The 15256-nt window shown below is 46.0% G+C and overlaps 1 protein-coding gene across 1 annotated transcript in view; it reads right to left on the minus strand.

The window, feature by feature from the left end:
- Positions 1–243: 243 nt before the first annotated feature.
- The window catches only part of LOC107107631 (uncharacterized protein K02A2.6-like), a gene marked incomplete at both ends in the record, with an annotated part of 34360 nt that continues 19347 nt past the window's right edge, over positions 244–15256 (minus strand). Inside the window, 2 exons of the mRNA XM_015407935.1 lie at positions 244–591; positions 4644–4703. Of these exons, the coding sequence (XP_015263421.1) occupies positions 244–591; positions 4644–4703 (408 nt within the window). The remainder of the gene's footprint in view (positions 592–4643; positions 4704–15256) is intronic.

The raw sequence follows: 15256 nt of genomic DNA on the forward strand, positions 1-15256 counted from the left end.
AGGGTTGAAGAACAAAGAAACGGAAAAAACCCATAAAGTCAGGAAATTGCTCTTAGCCAGTCAGGGAAAAGCATCTGGGACCCTTAACTGCGAACTACAATTCCCAGAAGCAACAAGTCTTAAAGATGCCGTGCAGTTTTACTAAACTACTGATAACGCTGACTGGGGACAGCACAGGTTGCCTCCTGGATTACTTTATCTAGGTCCAGGTCGTCCTGGCTGACCAGCCTCCCTTAGTCCCACGAGGAACTGGTTGAGGAGGGCTTCAGCTAGGTTGGAGAAGGAACACCTGGCGGCGCCCCGATGCAGAGCCACCAAGAAATCTGAGGCGGTCTCGTCAGGGCCCTGGACTTTCGCAAAAAAGTCCATGCGCTCCACAAACTTAGTTGGTTTGGGGGCCAGGTGGCCAGTCAGCGCCTTGACCAAAGAGTTGTAAGACTCGCTTTTGGTCAGCTTGGGTGCTACTAAGTCTTTAAGCAGGAGATGGGCCTCCATGCCACAGTGGCGCAGAAGGTACGCTTTTTTCATACCTGGGTCTGCTACGTTGTGGATGGTGAAGTGGCTCTCAAGGGTCTCCAGCCACGTTTCCCACTGCGAGGGTTGGGAGATATCAAAAGCCGGGAGATTCTCTGATGCGGCAGCCATCTTACAGTTCCACGTGGAAGTGAACGGCGGGAACTAGCGGCGTAGAGAAGGAGGGGTGCGGTGCTGCTCTTGGGATCAGCGGTGCGATGAGTGGCTCTTTCGAAGGATGCACGATGCCAGCAGCGGTGGCGATTTCGGTGTGGTGACTCAAAGAGATACCCAGAACGTGGTCTCTGTTCAGAGGGAGATGAATCCCACCTTCGTCGCCAGTGAAAAGTATGCAGACGGATGAGTGATTTCAGCCTAGCGTACTTTATTAGATCAAGAACAAGATAACTTTAGCCGGCTCGCAGGCCGGCTTATATGTCCTGTGGAACCACCACCCCAAACATCCGCCCACTTTCCAGTAGGTTATTTACAGTGGCCGAGAGTTCCATAGGCTCTCGGCCGGGAACCTAGCCCACTGATTGGTGCGGGCTAGGATCCGCATAGTCCATTGTCTCTTTGAGCGAAGCTTGACATTTGCGCTGGACTGCGTGGAGCCCAAGCAGGCCATGCGGGCTGAACTCTCCAGCCCATCTAGTAGCTAAGATATGGCTTTAACTTTATATCTCTGCAAGGGAAGGTGCTGACTTTCATAAAAAAAGAGAATTCAGAGAACTGGCTGCACCTCTTGTTACCACATAATATTCTTGTTGTTGTTCAGTCGCACAGTCGAGTCCGACTCTTCGCGACCCCATGGACTAGATCCCGCCAGGCCCTCCTGTCTTCCGCTGTCCTCTGAAGTTTGCTCAGTTTCATGTTCATTGCATCTATGACACTGTCTAACCATCTCATCCTTTGCCGTCCCCGTCTTCTTTGACCTTCAATCTTTCCCAGCATCAGGGTCTTCTCCAGTGAGTGCTCCCTTCTCATTTGGTGGCCAAAGTATTTGAGCTTCAGTTTCATTATCTGGCCTTCCAGGGAACAGTCAGGATTGATTTCTTTTAGGATTGACTGATTTGATCTTTTTGCAGTCCAAGGGACTCTCAAGAGTCTTCTCCAGCACCATAGTTCAAAAGAATCTATTCTTCGGCGCTCGGCCTTCCTTATAGTCCAACTCTCGCAGCCATACATGACTACTGGGAATACCATTGCTTTGACCATGCGGACTTTTGTTGGCAGGGTGATGTCTCTACTTTTTATCATGCTGTTTAGGTTCGCCATCGCTTTCCTCCCAAGGAGCAGGCGTCTTTTAATTTCATGGCTGCAGTCACAGTCTGCGGTGATCTGGGATCCCAGGAACGTGAAGTCTGTCACTACTTCCACAGCTTCCCCTTCTATTTGCCAAGGAGTGATGGGGCCGGATGCCATGATCTTAGTTTTTTTGATGTTGAGCTTCAAGCCCACTTTTGCGCTCTCCTCTTTTACTCTGAGCAAGAGGCTCTTTAGATCCTTTTCACTTTCAGCCATTAGAGTGGTATCATCTGCATATCTGAGGTTGTTGATCTTTTCCCCAGCAATCTTAATTCCCGCTTGTGATTCATCCAGGCCAGCATTTCGCATGATGTACTCTGCATATATATTAAATAAGCAAGGTGACAATATACATCCTTGTCGTACTCCTTTTCCTATGCTGAACCAATCAGTTGTTCCATATCCGGTTCTAACTGTCGCTTCTTGGCCCTTATACAGGTTTCTCAAGAGACATGTGAGGTGGTCTGGTACTCCCATCTCTTTAAGGACCTGCCATAGTTTGTTGTGATCCACACAGTCAAAGGCTTTAGCATAGTCAATGAAGCAGAAGTAGATATTTTTCTGGTACTCTCTTGCTTTCTTCATAATCCAGCGAATGTTGGCAATTTGATCTCTAGTTCCTCTACCTCTTCGAAAGCCAGCTTGTACTTCTGGCAGTTCTCTATCCACGTACTGTTGAAGCCTAACTTGTAGGATCTTGAGCATGACCTTGCTAGCGTGTGATATGAGTGCAATTGTGCGATAGTTTGAACATTCCTTGGCATTGCCCTTTTTTGGGATTGGAATGAATACTGACCTTTTCCAATCCTGTGGCTACTGTTGCGTTTTCCAAATTTGCTGGCAAATTGAGTGCAGCACTTTAACAGCATCATCTTTTAAGACTTTGAATAGCTCAGCTGGAATACTATCACCTCCACTAGCTTTGTTGTTAGTAATGCTTTCTAAGGCCCATTTAACTTCACATTGCAGGATGTCTGGCTCGAGGTCAGTGATTATACCGTCGTGGTTGTCAAGGACATCGAGGTCTTTCTTATATAGTTCTTCTGTGTATTCTTGACATCTTTTCCTAATCTCTTCTGCTTCTGTTAGGTCCCTACCGTTTCTGTCCTTTATCATGGCCAGCTTTGCATGGAACGCTCCCTTGATTTCTCCAATTTTCTTGAAGAGATCTCTAGTCCTTCCCATTCTATTGTTTTCCTCTATTACTTTGCATTGTTCAGGAAGGCCTCCTTATCTCTCCTTGCTGTTCTCTGGAAATCTGCATTCAGTTGGTCCATTAGACCAGACTTGTTTCAGGAGGGTAGCTCTGTGGGGCAGCAGCAGAAGAGCTAGATTTGAGTCAAAGGGCCAGCCAGATTTTTGGGGCATCAGCTTTTGAGAGTCAAAGCTCTGACAAACGGACCATTGACTTTCAAAAGCTCATACTGCAAAAACCTTGTTGGTCTCTGGACCTGGAGTATGGTGTGCAGGCCTCACTTCAAAAAGGATGTGGACAGAATGGAGCACGTGCAGAGGAGAACGACAAGGATGATTGGGAGCGTGGAGATCAAGCCCTGTGAGGAAAAGCTGAGGGACTCTGGAGAAGAGGAGGCTGGACTGGATGGCCTGTATGGGCCCTTCCGATTCTGTATGTGTATGTGTGTGTGTATACTACTGGACTTGAATCTAGTTCTTCTTGTGCAATGTTAGATTCAGGTGGGTTGCCGAATTGGTCTGAAGTAATAGAACAAAGTTTGAGACCAGTGGCACCTTTACGTCCAGCAAAGTTTAATTCTGGGTATATGCATGCGCACAAAAGCTTATACCCAGAATTAAATTTTGTTGGTCTTAAAGGTGCCACTGGACGCAAACTTTGTTCTTGTGCAGTGTTACTTATCCTACAGACATTCCTGTCCAGACAAATAGCTGGTTTACCAGATTAAAAATATTTAGCATTTCAGATCTACAGGGCAAGTTGACCAAAGATTTGGCATAGCTCTTACGAACAGACAGTTTCCCATTTATATTATAATCATGCTTTTACTGGCAACTGCCTATCTGATTAATATTAAATCCCCAGCTCATATTTTTGAATTGGAACAATTTCTTACACAAAGCAGTCCAAAGAGTGAAGTTCCTGAGTAATTGGTAGGAGGCTGAGATGAACCAACGCTTGAAGAACTTAATGAGTCATGTCAGAAAAGCATTCACCATGAGCAGTGGTGGTGGTGGTGGGGGGATGATGCCACAGCTGCAAGCTCTCCAGAAACACTAGCTGCTTAAATTATTAAATTATCATAAGTCTGGCAGCCTTTTAGCCTATTGGCAGACAAGGTTTTAGAAGAAACAAGGCAAATATTTTTCTTGATACCTCTGATGTGTTTTGTTCTGTGTAAAATACATTGCCCGGTTATGCTAGGGTACCTATGACATAGAAAGCAATCTGCTGCAGAGGTATCCGGTACAGGGGTTCAAAGCCAGAGAGGGCATACGCCAAATCAACATGACTCTGGGGGTTTCATTCATTGGTCCCTTGATGGAAAGGAGACACAATCAAGAAGGGATCCCCAGATGTGCAAACGGTTTGTGCCTTCTCTTCACAGCATAAGGTTGACGGACTCCCTCTCAGGTCTTGGGACGCCTCCAAGCACAGAAAGCTCTGTGGACTCTCTTCCGTCAAAGCCAAACATCAGTAGCCTGGCAGCAGATACACCCAGCGTGGGAGTCCCATATCAGTCTGCCAGCCAGTCCAGCGGCCTGCAGGGATCCCTCCTGGTGCCATGGCTGCTGCTGTGCCCAGACAAGCAAGAGTCTTTCAAGGCCGTCTGGCTGAGCAACCTGACTTGGTTCTGCTGCTGCTGCTGCTGCTGCTGCTGCTGCTGGGAGCCACCTCTGGAAACAGCCTGAGAGTTATGCAATGGGGGAAAATAGTATTCTGGTTTTACTTTTGTGGTACCTAATCAACCTTCCCTTGGTGGTGGTGCTGGAAAGTGCCATAGAGTCACAGTGGACTTATGGCGACCCCTCTGGATCAATGCAAAGCACAAGCAGAGGTGGTTTGCCATGGCCTGCCTCTGTGTAGTGACCCTGGTCTCCCCTGCTAGTCCCCCATCCAAGTACTAACCAAGGCTGGCCCTCCTTAGCTTCTGAGATCTGACGAGGTCAGGCTAGCCTGGGCCGTCTCTTACTTCTCATTATATTCCTGACCTGCCACAATCCCTCCCAATTGCTTCTATCTTCTGCTTTCCTAGATGGCTTCTCCCTTCTCCCTTGCTGCCCCTGAACTTCCCAAATCCTTCAGGTGGTACAGTCTCCCTCTTCTTCCAAATCCCTTCTCAAAGAATGCCAAATGGGAGCCACACTTTCCACAAACACTTTCATCCCATACAAAAACATTCCCTTTCCACAAACACTTTCATCCCATACGAAAACATTCCCTTTCATGGAGGGGAGCATAAACAGGGAGAAAATGTGGCAGTCAGGTATACCATCGTAGCCTGGCACCTATTCTGGCAGGGGGCCCTGGGCCCAGCTCCCATTCCCAAGGAGGGCCCTGTGGTGCAAGAAGCCTGGCCCTCGCTTTGAGCGGGTGGTGTGGTGTGATGTCATCATGCACTGAGCTGGCATGTACCATGAGCAAAAAAGGTGAACAGCATAGAAACAGGGGGAAATTTTGATTGCTGAAAGTATTGTTTATGTGCACATATTTGTCAGAACCCACAGCTAACAACGAAGTACACACATTCAGAAATAGTTATACTTTTATTGCAAAGCTATAGATGCAGTAACACAGGCACTGTTAAGAATGGCGGCAACCAATAAAGCCTAATAGGATATAGGGTATTCGTATGCACCCCCATGGCATGGGCCAATTAGATACCCTCCCACGCGCGGGACAAGTTAGGAAACCGTTAGGTGGCTAAAGCTGGGAACCAAGAGTCTCTCACGGTACATAGGAGACTTCCAGACAATACAACCTCCTCCTGCACATCTGTAGAGATAAGCGTTTCAGCAAAGACAGAACAGCAGGGATAGGAATGCAATAGCAAGTAACAAGACATAGAATGAACTCCCCAACCCCCATGGCAGCATAGCTGACAATATTTTAGTGTGACAACATTTGAGGCAAACCTGCTTCAAACACCCCTTGGCCTAACCCCTTGCTCCCTCGTCCACCATGGAAACAAAGCTGAAGAGCCTCTGAAGCAGCCTTCCTGGCCTCTTGCCTGCCTGCCTGCCTGCCTGCCTGCCTTCCATGTGCCATTTCTCTCAGTTCGGAATTTAGGCTCTGAGCTCCTCAGGTTACAGATTTGTCTTTTCTTAATATTTGTTCATGAGCTCTGTAATGTTCTGTCTTTATTGTTGGTACTATATAAATAATAACTGTAATCTTAACACCCCCTCTAGAGGAAGGAACTGGCTAGGCAGCTCTGGGATGTTTCTGAAGATTTTCACGGCCTTTTCTTTCACTCTCTTTCCCCAGTCACTTAAAGTTAACTCGTTCCTGTACCTGAACCACTTCAGAGCTTTGTTTCACTTACAGATACTCAGAATTAATTGTGCAGAGCTCCTTTGAATATTACTATTTGCATATCTCTTTTATTTGTATTTCACACACATGTGATACACAGTCTGTTCGGTGCTGGTCTTTCCTCTTCAGTGCCACAGCTTTTCAAGTTCCGTGTGTGTGTGTGAACCCACGTGATAAGGTACAAATTGGTTTTGCCCCAAACTCAGTGAATCACCAAAATAAGTACTAGTAGTAAAAAGGTAAAGGTTCCCTTGCTCGAAAGCCAGTCGAATCCGACTCTAGGGTTGCGGTGCTCATCTCCGTTTCAAAGCCGAAGAGCCAGCGCTGTCTGAAGACGTTTCCGTGGGGTCTTGAACTGCTGAACTACTGACCTTCCACAGCCTGCAGTTCAGCGTCTTAACCACTTGAGCCACCACTAGTTACTAGTAGTAACTAGTAGTAATTTGGATGCTTCTTTAGTCAATCACACTAGTTAGAAATCAGTGGTCATTTTATCTTAAAGTCAGTATATGTATGTAAGAAAACCACATAAGAAGAGCCCTGCTGGATCGGACCAATAGTCCATCTATTCCAGCATCCCATCTCACACAGTAGCCAACACGTTCCTCTGGAGGCCAACAACAAGACGTAGAGACTGAGGCCTTCCCCTGATAAGAACATCCAAAGAGCCCTGCTGGACCAGACCAATAATCCATCTAGTCCAGCATCCCATCTCACACAGTGGCCAACCAGTTCCTCTGGAGAGTCAACAACAAGGCAGAGAGGCCGAGGCCTTCATAAGAACATATGAAAAGCCCTGCTGGATCAGACCATAGAATCATGGAGTTTGAAGGGTCATCTAGTCCAACCCCCTGCACAATGCAGGAAATTTACAAATACCTCCCCCCCCCCACCCCCAGTGACCATTGTTCCATACCCAGAAGATGACAAAAAACCTCCAGGATCTCCAGTCAAACTGGCCTGGAGAAAAAAAGGCTTCCTGATTAGAGATTTGCAGAAAATGCCATGGCCTGGACGATCCAGGCTAGCCCAGTCTCATCAGAGCTCAGAAGATGAGCAGGGTCAGCCTTGGTTAGAACTTGGATGGGAGACCACCACCTAGGAAGTCCAGGGTTGCTATGAAGAGGCAAGGAATGGCAGACATCTCTTGCCTCTAAAGCCCTATGGGGTCGCCATAAGTCAGTTGTGACCTGATGGCAAACAAACAAACAAAAAAATAAAGTCACAGATTCTGCTTTTAGCATTTCTTCATATTTGATCCCCACTTTATTCCCCCCCCCCCGCACCCATTTCTGCCAGCTAGAGACATTCCTGAAGAAATGGGCCACTGTCTACAAATGCTGATGCCACAATAAATTTGAAACTCTTTAAAGTAGCACAGCTTTTTATTTTTTGTGACTAGAAACTGCATTGTCCTCATACCTTGCAATGAAGACATGAGACACCAGGTTATGAGTTAGATCAGATTGGCTACTAGCTAGTCAGTCCAATAAACCATTCGCTTTCAAGAAAAGCTTTGCTAGAGGCAGCTTTTATTTTCTGTCACCACACCTTTCAGCCAATTAAAGCTCACTAGGCCCTCATCCCATTGGTTCTAAGCTACAGGCCAATCATCCGCTAACTGACCAAAGCATAAAGCTGACCAATTAGAAGTGACATGTTTTGAAACATTCTGTCCCATTAAATATGAGGGAGCCTCACTAAAGACTTCAGAGAGAGAGAACTCTCACACAGAAGTAAAAGTCTCACATTTATTGTAAATCTTAATATCAAGAATTGCCTTTTTATACAGAACTATTACTTACACTCTTTATGTAACTTTCCACAAAGAAATTTAACTGTTAGTTACAGATCCTCAGAAACCAGTCTTCTAGTGGCTGTTTCTCTCTTGCTTGGTTCTTTTCCTTTGAGAGCAAACAGCTCACCTCAGCTTTCTTCTAGAGTTTGAAGCACTCTCCTAGTGCTTCTAACCTCCAGGCAACAGAGATGGGTTCACCTGGAGAAAGTGGCTGCTCTGGAAGGCAGACTCTACGGCATCATACCCCATTGAAGTCCCTCCCCTCCCCAAACCCCGCCCTCCTCAGGCTCCACCCCCAAATCTCTATGTATTTCCCACCCCCTAGGTCACGTGAACTGGGCCCCTGGGGTATTGCATTCTCACAGTGGAATCTACACCAGGCTGACTAGGACTTGAGGTCCTGGAGATGTGAACATCTTCTCTGCTCCTTACTGCTTCATTAAAGTGCCTTTTCACTTTAGGACAACCTCCCACCCCCCCGCCCAAGCTGGTAGCATGTGAAATCACCCTGCATTTGTGGAATGAGAGAACTTTCATGCATTGTGGTGTCTTCCTCTCAAATGCTTTCCACCAGCAGCCAAGGCCTTTCAGGTTTAATTTCCTGCTGATGGCCCAGGGGACTTTCCAATTTCCCGGGGGGTGGGGCTGGGGCTGGGCCAGAGGCATTGCTATGCTAGGTCCTTAAAAGAACTGGGGCCCATTGACATCATAGGGAGGAGCCAGTGACATCTCAGGCCATTGTCACTTATCTATGCAGGTGGATTCCAGCTCACCTGGAATTTAGGGAGAGGCCTGGGAACCCCTGGGAGCCTCCCTAACAAGGCCCTGGGCTGGGCTAAACCCAGGAAAAGGTGAGAGTTGGCCAGTGGTTATAGTGGTAGTGGTCTCCTGCTGTGTCCTTTTAAAAATTCACTTTTAGAATAGTCACTTTAAGATCTGTAAATATACATACCATGTGCATAGGACAAACAAATGGTCACAGATTTGACACTAAGGCAACACAGAAAAGCCTGTACAGGAACATTTTTAAAGTTTTCCTGGACGTTCATGGATATTCTGCCTTATTCATAAGGGTGACTTTGTATTGAAATTTACTAAATTATGGCATCACAGATGCCTTCATTTGGTAAATGCATGCCTGAAGTCTCTGAGCCAGGGCAGAATACCAAACAACTGCTGTGCACTAAATTTCCGAACAAAGTACAGGGTTCAGAATAGCAGCAATCTTCTTCCCACTTCAAACTCATATCCTACAAGTGAGTACAAGTACATTTTGAGGCAATTCAGAACAGTGCCCATAGCCATGACTGCACAGAAAACTCAGTTATGCCACCTAGGATTTTATATACCTTGCCTTCTTAGCACACTTAGAAACTCCGCCTTAAAACCACAGACATTCAGAACAAATTATTAATAAAACAAATCACATAATTAGGTTAATGGGAAATTCCTGTGCATAGTTAATTTCTGTTCTTCAGGTTCAACTTGCAAAACACATTTGGCTTCAACAAATGATCTTCACACTGTAGAAATACAACTTTAACTGCCCCAGGAAGGACTTTCCTCTTTCTAATTACAAATCTATCCATGGCAAATTGAACGGAACGGAGGACTGAAAACAATTCAAAGGAAAATATCAGGATTCTGAAGGAGGAGAAATTACAAATAATAAAATAGGAGGGGGTAGCCATGTTAATCATGTGATCCCTGCAGCTTCTAAATTTGCAGAGTGGAATGACAGTCCATAGGAATAGGCTCAGTGCCATGGAACAGGAAGGACAGCCCCCAGAGTGGAATGACGGTGCCTAGGAAGAGAACCAGTGCTCTTGGACTGGAATGACAGGTTGCAGAGTGGAATAACAGCCCCTGCGAGTAGCAGAGGTGTTCTGGGACTGGAATGACAATCCCCAGAGTGGAATGACAGTCCCTGGGATTAGCAGAAGTTTTCTGGGACTGGAATGACAGCCTGGGAGTTGCAGAAGCATTCTGGAACTATCATTCCACTCTGAGAGCTGTCATCACAGTCCAAGAACACCTCTGCTACTCCCAGGAGCTGACATTCCATTCTGGGGCTGTCATTCCAGTCCCAGAACACTGAGCCTATTCCCAGGGGCTGTCATTCCACTTTGCAAACTGTCATTCCAGTGATGACCTCTCCCCTTTACTACCCACCCTCATAAAGAATCTGGCCTTCTGAGCCTCTGAGAAGAAACTTCCCTCAAGCTTTCTTACCTCCCCACCTACCTCACAGGGTGTCTGTTGTGGGGAGGGGAAGGGGAAGGAGTTTGTAAGCCGCTCTGAGACAGCTTTGGGTAGTGAAGGGCGGGGTATAAATCCAATCTCTTCTTCTTCTTCTAGTGGCTGATTTTAGCACATCAACTGGAGAATTAAGGAAATAATACACCAACCACCACAAAGCAGAAATAAGAAATTTACTGTGGCCTTCAGATAAGTAAGCGCCTACGGGGCCCCAACAATTTTGAGACTGCGGGCACAGCGTGATTGGTGCAGACACAAAATGGCTGCCACAAAATGGGTGCTGTAGGAGGTGGAGCCAGCAACAAAATGGCTGCCTCAGCTTACCTTCAGTCACACAGTGTAGATTCCTGTGCTGTCGTAGCAGCTGCTGACAAAGCAGCATTTTTAAAAATCTGCACATCCAATCAGATCTCCAGTGGCCAATCAGAAGTCTAACTGGGCATAAGTCCCACCTGGCTTCTCTCACTTTCTAAAAACACTTGGTGGGCACCAGGAAATATGATGGCAGGCACCATGGCTTCCATGGGTACTATGTTGGGAATGAGTGTTACCAGGTCCCCCCAGCTAGTTGTGGGGGATGGGAGGATAGGGTTTCCAGATCCAGGTTAGGAAACTCCTGATGATTTGGAGGTGGAGCCTAGGGAGGACAGGGGACCTCAGTGGGGGGCACAAAGCCACACTCTCCAAAGCATCCATTTTTGCCAGGGGAACTGATCTCTGTAATCTGGAGATGAGCTGTAATTCCAGAGGATTCCCAGGTCCCTCCTGGATGATAGCATCCCTATTGGGTCTGAAGCCCAGGGGTGACCAACCAAAGGGGTTAAAGGCTTTGCTTATACCTAAAAGGAAGCAATCACCAGCGAAAGACAAAGCAGTCTTTGTTTCTAACTGGCAGGCACACATCAAACTGATTCAGATTGCTGGTGTAGGGTGGTGTGTTTTCACTGAGGCAGGCTTTGTTTTGTGTGTTGTTGAGGTAATTCCATGGCGTTGTTCACCACTCAGAAAATATCAAGCCAGAAAAGAGCCTCTGGCATGTGAACTCAAGCCCTTTTCAATCCCACTTACCAGTGATGACCTCTCCCCTTTACTACCCACCCTCATAAAGAATCTGGCCTTCTGAGCCTCTAAGAAGAAACTTCCCTCAAGCTTTCTTACCTCCCTCCCACAGGGCAACTGGATGACTCACCCCAAGCTCTTTGGCCTCCCAGCTGAACAAGGCTGAGCAGAGAGGAGCAGAACTGCCAACTGACTGTAGCCATAAAGAAGCTTCTTGCATATAAAGATGGAGAGGCTGTTCAGACATGGATAATTAATTTAAATATAGATGTAGGTGGGGCAGCCATGTTGGCCTGAAGCAGTAGAACAAAGTCTGAGTCCAGGGGCACCTTTGAGATCAACAAAGCTTAATTCTAGGGACAGGCTTTCGTGTCCACGCACACTTTTTCAGATGCTAGATGGAGTTCCATTCCATGAGGCTTAATAGGGTGCCTTCGTGAAGATAGATGTTGGCCCTTTCTGCATCCAGAGTTTCCTAGTACTTGAGTCAGTGTGCCTTGATTCGTCTTTCTTGCTTTCATTTGTTGGTACTGGAAACTCCACTCTATGTGGATTATTCTTTCTGTATTTTCCTGATTGAAAATACGTGACAGTGCAACATTTGTGGCCATGCAAGAAAGGTTTGCATGGACTAGAAACAAGACAAAGTTGTTCTTAGTTTCTCTTCCTTTCTGCAGAGCTCTTGACTCATCTACCCTTCATCAGGCTGGGTTTTTACTAAAGTTGTTCTTAGTTTCTCTTCCTTTCTGCAGAGCTCTTGACTCATCTAAAGGACTGCCATTGTTAAACTTTTGACCCAGCAACTGATCTGTTCACATGCTAATTATTGCCTGAAAAAAACAAGGGAAAGCAATCCTTCTTAGGCAATTGCAGTCCTTAAGAAAGGTTTGCATCAGATTAATATTCCTTAAATAAACTAAAAAAGGGATTAAAATTTTACCTAATAAAATTATAATATCAAATTTGGAGATGACACGAAGATGGGTGGGATTGCTAATTCTGAAAAAGACAGTCAGGATTCAAAATGATCTAGATCAGGGGTCTCAAACATGCAGCCCGGGGGCCACATCAGGCCCCCGGAGGGATTCTATCAGACCTGCAGTGAAACTGGCTGTCTTTTGCTTCTTCCAGTTCTGCTGCTGCTGCATCATCATAGGTTTGCAGCTTACAGATACACACCTGAACAGCATACTCAAGATTGCAACAGCACAGACATTTTGATGCAATAATTCAGAGCAAGAGGTGTGAGTTATCAGACACTGTTTAATAAGCAAAATATTGCAAGAGTGCTAATGTTTTAAGCATGTTTTTATTTTAAGTAAAAAAAAACCTTTGCGTTTTTGTCCTTTATAAAGTTTATATCTCTACTACCTGGCATTACATTTTAGGACACACATGGCCTGGCCAGGGGTTCGATACCCCTGATCTAGATAGGCTGGAACAGTGGGCTGAGACAAATAAAATGAATTTCAATAGAGATAAGTGCAAAGTCCTACACTTAGGTATAAAAAATCAAAGGCACAGATATAGAATGGGAGGGACTTGGCTTGACAGCAGCTCATGTGAAAGGTATCTAGGTGTTCTGGTTGATCACAAGCTAAACATGAGCCTGCAGTGTGATGTGACTGCAAAGAAAGCTAATGCAATCTTGGGATGTATTAATAGAAGCACTGTGTCCAGATCAAGGGAGGTGGTATTTCCACTCTATTCTGCTATGGACAGGCCTCACCTGGAGTACTGTGGGCACCACATTTTACGAAGGATGTTGACAAACTCGAGCGTGTCCAGAAGAGGGCAACCAGGATGGTGAGAGGGTTGGAATCCAAGTCTTACGAGGAAAGGCTGAAAGAGTTGGGTATGTTTAGCCTGGGAAAGAGAAAGCTTAGAGGGGTCATGATTGCAGTCTTCAAATATTTGAAGGGCTGTCATGTAGAAGATGGAGCAGATCTATTCTCTCTTGCTCCGGATTGAAGGGTAACTGGATTAGGGACAAAATTCCCGGGTATTCTACAGCTAAAGAACATTGGTTACATGAAAAACATGTGACTTCCTGTGAGTAACATAAACAAACATTTAACCCCAGATATACTGAGTGTTTTCAACTTGTAATACCCAACACCCCTTCTCAAGTTATAACACGAAAGTCATGCAAATTCAAACATTCACGAAGAGTCTCAAAACGTTGCTTGTCAAGCGGCTTGGTCAGGATGTCAGCAATCATCTGATCAGTAGGACAGTATTGGAGTTCAATCAGTCCATGGTCTTGCAGCTCTTTAACGTAGTGACATTTGAGTGCGATGGTCTTGTTTTTAGATTTGGTGCCTTCAGCTTTGCAGATGGCGATACAAGCTTGATTGTCCTCAAAAAGTATTATTGGCTTTGGTTCATCTATACCGAAGTCTTTCAGTAGATGAATAATCCAGTAAAGCTCATAGCTGGCACTTTGTGCTGATACACATTCAGGTTCTCCAGTAGACATGGCTACAATAGTTTGCTTTTGACTAGTCCATTTAATCAAACTGTTTCCATAGTAGAACAAGTATCTACTTGTAGATTTTCCATCAGGTGAGTTTTTGTCCCAGTTGGCATCCATGTATCCAGTCAACAAACCTGAAGTGAAAGCGGGATGGAACACAGAAGGGAAGAAAAGGATGCACTCTGAAACCACAGTGAAATACAGATGCAGAAAAGGCCTCAGGTAGGTAGCCATTTTGGTCTGAAGCCAAAGAACAAAGTTTGAGTCCAGTCATGGCACATCTAAGACCAACAAAGTTTGATTCAAGGTATGAGCTTTCGTGTGCATGCACACTTCCTCAGACACGAACGGCTTAGTAAATTAATTTGACTGTTAGTCTTAGTATCGAAGGTACCCCTCATGTTTTGCTGAAATGCACATTCTTCTTTTCCCTGCTCAAGCTCAGGGGAAACTGGAACGGCATGTTTGCAGCAGAAGCTAACTGCTGAAGGAGCACAACCTGTGATGTCCAAGGGCACAGACTTTCCAATTTCCGGGGGGCTGGGCCTGGGCCTGGGCCAGAGGCATTGATGTGCTAGGTCCGTAAAAGAACCGCAGCCCAGTGACATCGTAAGGAGGAGCCAGTGACATCACAGGCCATTGTCACTATTTATGGAGGCGGAGCCATGTGGGATTTAGGAAGGGGCTCTCCAGAACTTTAGGAGGGCCTGGGAACCCTTGGGAGCCACCCTAGCCAGACCCCAACGGCTCAGAAAAAAAGCATGGTATGGGCAAATTCCTCTACATAAAACCCTGGAGAACCAGTGCCAGTCTGAGTAGACAATGATGACACTGATGGACTGGTGGTAGAGAGACCATGCCTTGTGTGCCAAAGGGTAAAGGTTTAAACTTAGGAGGTCTAAGAGAACAGGTGCTGGAAAGGATCTTTCTCTGTCTGAGTCTCTGAGCTCATCTGCATCAGAGCAGACCATGCTGAAGCAGATGGACCAATGGCATGAAGACCAGTGTGGATTGAGGAGACCCGTGTTCAGATCTATATTTTGCATGGTGCTTACTCGGTGATACTGGGACAGTTAGATTTGAGTCCAGTAGCAGATTAGAGACCAACAAGAGTTTCAGGGAATAAGCTTCCAAGAGTCAAAGCTCCCTTCATCAGGCTGGGTGATATTACCATTGTCGTGAGGTCAATATAAGGGAAGGGAGACTGGAGGAAGGGTGGGATAAAGAGGGGATTGACAGACAACATGTGAGCAGCAGAGTCCTTTGGGATGGAAGAGGAATTTACAGGGGGCAAATAGCACCAACTGATGTGACTAAGAAAACAGATCGAGGG

The sequence above is a fragment of the Gekko japonicus genome, unplaced genomic scaffold (genome assembly GCF_001447785.1).
Source record: "Gekko japonicus isolate JY-2015 unplaced genomic scaffold, Gekko_japonicus_V1.1 scaffold5314, whole genome shotgun sequence".
In the NCBI taxonomy this organism is placed as follows: domain Eukaryota; kingdom Metazoa; phylum Chordata; class Lepidosauria; order Squamata; family Gekkonidae; genus Gekko; species Gekko japonicus.